This window comes from Geosmithia morbida (assembly GCF_012550715.1).
Source record: "Geosmithia morbida isolate 1262 chromosome Unknown scaffold_5, whole genome shotgun sequence".
In the NCBI taxonomy this organism is placed as follows: Eukaryota; Fungi; Ascomycota; class Sordariomycetes; order Hypocreales; family Bionectriaceae; genus Geosmithia; species Geosmithia morbida.
The window spans coordinates 1430712-1435448 of NW_023336192.1; the positions used below are offsets into that span (position 1 = coordinate 1430712).

The following is a 4737-nucleotide window of genomic DNA, read 5'->3' on the forward strand; positions in this document are numbered from 1 at the left end:
GGGGGGGGGGGGGGGGGGGAGAAAAAACCGGGTTCGAGTACAGATTACACCGTATCATGACCAGGTAAGAGGCTGACAAGGCTGAATGTACTTTGAGGATGCTGGGGGGTGCTGGAGTGCGCCTTAGGCCGAAGGGTCGAGAGGGTTTATGATTTTCAATTTATGAAGAGAATGTCACGTGGATTGCAGACGAGGCTGGACAGCCCTCTGATAGAATCTACCCATCTTCTGTTCACAATCGCATCTTCATCGATTTCCATTCTTACTCGACATTTCAAGTAGGCATCACACACCGCACCAAAAGGTAATTTTTTTTGTTTGTTATTAAATGTCTAGGAGGATCGTCTCTAATGACAATATTGTGGGGTGGCAAGAGAGGGAGAAAAAAAAGACGAGATGATTCTTCAAGAGGGAATAAGAAAACCACTCTAAACCATCAAGCATTTCTCTTCCTCCCCCACCCCGGGGTTTGATAAGATAAAAGGACTTGAGTAAAACAAGAGTTCTTTACGATGCAAATTTAGACATAGAGAAGAAAAAGGAACTGAATTTAACTCGAAGCTCGCAAAGAGGTGGGGGGTATGTAAGCTGATTACTGCGACTTCTCGTGCTGAGTAGAGACACGCTGGAGAGAGACGACTGCATCGGTTGTTAGTCACCGTGTTCCGACCATGGATATTGGGACTCGTGCTCAGGAGAGTGAGGGGGGCGAGGGGTGAAAGACTTACCAAAGTCCTCGAGAGAGCGCTGCTTTTGGCTGCGCTTGGGCGACTTGCCGTGCATCAGGTTGTCGAAGCCGGCAGAGCCCTGCATGAAGTAGTAGAGACCACCCATGATGCAGAAGATACCGAACGAGAAGATCCAGATACGGACGACACCCACAATGTTGACGTCCTTGTCCTCACCGCGGAACCAACCGAAGATGGCGAAGAGGGTGGCGATGATGTCGACGATGAGGATGGCACCGGCCAGCTGCCACGAGGGGATCGAAGTCCAGAAGGGTCCGTTGGCACGGGTGATGAAGATCAGCCAGTTCTCGGTCAGGGAGACCTCGAGGAAGACGATCTCGTCAATGTCACCATAGTTCTGGGTGATACCACCGTTCTCACCACCGACGTAGAGGGTGGTGAGACAGATCCAGGTGCCGATGGCGAGGACGACGCCGAGAGCGACCGACATACCCCAGAGCTTGGGCAGGTTCCACTTGACGGGAGTCTGCGAGAAGGGAGCGTTGTCGTAGGCGATGGCGAGGGTGGCGATGTCGGCAAAGATGGCGATGAAGACGATCAGCTCGAGGTTGAGGGAGCGGTTCAGGATGGCGATCCAGAGACCGAGGAAGATCTCCATGTGCAGGGACAGGGCGATACGGTAGACGACGTAGGAGTACATGCGGTGGAAGATCTGGCGCGACGTCTTGAGAGCGTCGATGATGGCGCCGAGACCGGGGGCGAGGAAGACGATGTCGGAAGCGGAGCGGGCGGCGTCGGAGGCACCCTCGACGGCGATACCAGTGTCGGCCTTCTTCAGCGAGGGGGCGTCGTTGACACCGTCACCGGTCATGGCAACCAGGTAGCCGCGCTGCTGCAGGATCTCGACGACGGAGTACTTGTGCTGGGGGAAGACCTCGGCGAAACCGTCGGCGGCCTCGACGAAGTCGTAGACCTCGGAACCGGGCATGTCACCACCGCCACCGAGACCGAGGCGCTCGGCGTTGTAGACGTTGGTACCGAGACCGAGCTGGCGGGAAGTCTCGCGGGCAATGCCGACGGCGTCACCGGTAAGCATCTTGATGGAGAGACCGAGGCGCTTGGCCTCGTGGATGGTGCGGGCAGTGTCGTGGCGGGGAGGGTCAGAGCAGGGCATGATGCCGAGGATCTCCCAGGCACCCTCGCCACGCTTGCGGGCAACACCGAGCGAGCGGAAACCACGGGTAGCGAACTCGGCGACGCAGTTCTTGTAGGCCTTGTCGACCTCCTCGGGGATGGGGTGGTCCTCCTCGACGGTCTTGAGAACGAACAGGGGGGCACCCTTGACACAGGTGATGCGCTCACCCTGGGGAGACTCGACGAGGGCCTGGACCTTCTTGGAGACGGGGTCGAAGGGGTGGAACTCGATGACCTTGTACTTGGACAGGACACCCTTGGCGCGGGGGTAGAACTTGAGGGACTTGAGGAAGGCCTTGTCGATGGCGTCGATACCCTTCTTCTTGCGGGAAGCAGCCAGGCAGGCGGTGAGCATCAGGTCATCGGGCTCAACACCGGCGACGGTGTAGGGCTCGGACAGAGACAGCTTGTTCTTGGTCAGGGTACCGGTCTTGTCGGAGCAGAGGATCTCGACACCGGCAAGGGACTCGATGGCGGACAGCTTCTGGACGATGGCCTGCTTCTTGGCGAGGTAGGCGGCACCGACAGCCATGGTGGTGGTGACGACGGCGGGGAGACCGACGGGGACACCGACGATGGTGATGCCGAGGGTGAAGCGGAGAATCTTGATGATGGGGTTGGAGCGGTAGAAGGACGAGACCCAGACGACGAGCAGGGTGACGACGACGAGGATCAGGAGGATCGTACCGATACCGTTGAGGACCTCGGTGAAGTGACCGGTTCCACCAGCGGACTGGGAGACGAGGGCGGCGGCGCGACCGACGAAGGTGTTGTCACCAGTGGCGGTGACGACGACGAAGCACTCACCACGCTTGACAGCGGAGGAAGAGAAGCAGTTGTCGCCCTGGTGCTTGTCGACAGCGAGCGACTCACCAGTGATGGCGGACTGGTCAACCTGAAGGAAGGCATCCTCGGTAACGATGCGACCGTCGGCAGGGATGATGGTACCCTCCTCAACCTGGAGAATGTCACCGGGAACGACCTCGGGGGCCTCGACCTCCTTCAGGGAACCGTCACGGAGAACGACAGCCTTGAGAGCAAGAGTCTTCTTGAGCTCCTCGACAATGGAACCGGCCTGGTACTCCTGGAAGAAACCGACGCAGGCGTTAAGAAGCAGAAGACCGAGAATGACACCGAAATCGACCCAATCCTCGAGACCGGCGGCGAGAACAGCGGCAGCCTAGAGTGTGGGGAGGGAATTGGTCAGTATGCAAATTAGACAAGAGACGGATATATGCATAGCGTGCGCTACGGGCACAGATGCGAGGAATTGCGTTTGATGGCTTTTTTTCTGGAGGGGGGGGGTGAGGAAGAATTGTGGGCAGAGCGAGCGAGAGATTGCTTCCTGGGGGTGTGTATGTGTGTGTGTGTGTGTGACAAGAGAGAGTGGAGTTGGTCGGCCCAGTGGCGGCACGCTGGCGAACTTGGTCGGCTTGCCTCAGGTGGGAAACAACTCGGATACGAGTGAAGCCAACTGAGCCAAGTTGACGAAATTGCATTCAGCGCGATCAACGCGTCCGTCGCCAACAAGGGAGAAGTGGGGCAGAGGATTGTCCGACATTGTAGCCCGATTTCTTTTCTTGCTAGCAGCGACGCCGAGGGAGAGGGAAAAAAAGAGCAAGTGGGAAGGGGAGAGAAAAAAACAAAAAGTGGTCCTGGAAGCGAAGAGCGAGGCCCAGTGGGTTGCATCGAGAGCTGCCGAATTGGCTCCACCATCCTTGTCGCTAGAGCTGGTGTGGAGACCGAGAGATTGCGGTTCCCCAAAAACGCGCATATCCATGGGTCCAAAACAATAATCGGCCAGGCAGCGATTGAAACAGTCTCCAACTGCCGCTCTCAAGATAACGCGAGCAATTTGAGACGAATCGATCTCGAAAACAAGGCAGGGCAATTGAATCGTAATGGAACATGGACAAGGCGGTTCTCGTCTTTTCTCTTTCGTGGGGAGGAGAGGGGGTATATAGGAATGGGGGAGAATAAATCGAATAGTAACTCACCTCCATAACGAACTGAATGGGACCGATGAAGAAGCCGAAGAACTTGAGAACCAAGTTCTCCTTCTCCTCCTTCATCTGGTTGAGACCGTACTTGCGACGGCGGGCAGTGACCTCGGCGTCGGTCAGACCGACGCGGGGGTCGGTCTGGAGCATGTCCTCGGGGATGACACGTCCACCACCGGGCTGGGTCTCCTCCTCCTCCTCCTCGTCGATGTGACCGTCATGGGACTCGAGGTCCTCGATGAGGGCATCCATGTCCTCATCCTCCTCCTCGTCCTCAGCGGGCTTCGGGGCCGGAGCCTGCTTCTCTTTGAAGCCACCAGACTCGATGTCGGTGTTGAGCGCCGGGGCGCTAGCCTCTTTGTCGGCCATGGCTAAGCTGGCTCTTTTTTTTTTGGTTTCTTTTTTTTGCTTGTTGGGTATCGCTCTCAGTTCATGTGATGAACCGTTGGGTTGGGTATTATAAGAGGGAGAAAAAGAAGAAAAAAAAAGTCTGGAGCAGAGAGCCCTTTATAGGAAACCAAGACTCTCTAGTTGTTGGGTCAAGGTAGATTTGGAGAGAGAAGAGGGACGGAGGGGGGAGAATAAAGAGGAGTGTCAAGCACCACACGAACAGGTAGGGGTCGCGATAATGCACAGCATCCGTGGGTGAAGAGGGAAAGAAGAAAAGAGAGGATGGAGGAGGGAGAGAGCTTCTATTTCAATGGGAAGGAAGTTGGTGGTGGTGTGCTCTGAATCGGGGGAGGGGGGGGGGGGGCGTGTCTGTTGGTGGGTGTGGTCTGTACCTGTGGGTGTGCCTGTGTTGTGGGCGTGTTCTACGGCCGGCTGCGGTATTCTGTGGCACTCCCCTCTCTCTC

General features: G+C 56.7%; 1 protein-coding gene across 1 annotated transcript; it reads right to left on the bottom strand.

The window, feature by feature from the left end:
* Positions 1-592: 592 nt before the first annotated feature.
* On the bottom strand, positions 593-4252 carry GMORB2_6424 (H+-transporting ATPase; the record flags this gene model as incomplete). The annotated part of the gene is made up of 3 exons (XM_035468394.1): positions 593-639; positions 729-3063; positions 3881-4252. The coding sequence occupies 3 exons, from the start codon at positions 4250-4252 to the stop codon at positions 593-595; spliced, it is 2754 nt and encodes a 917-aa protein (XP_035322375.1).
* Positions 4253-4737: the final 485 nt, after the last annotated feature.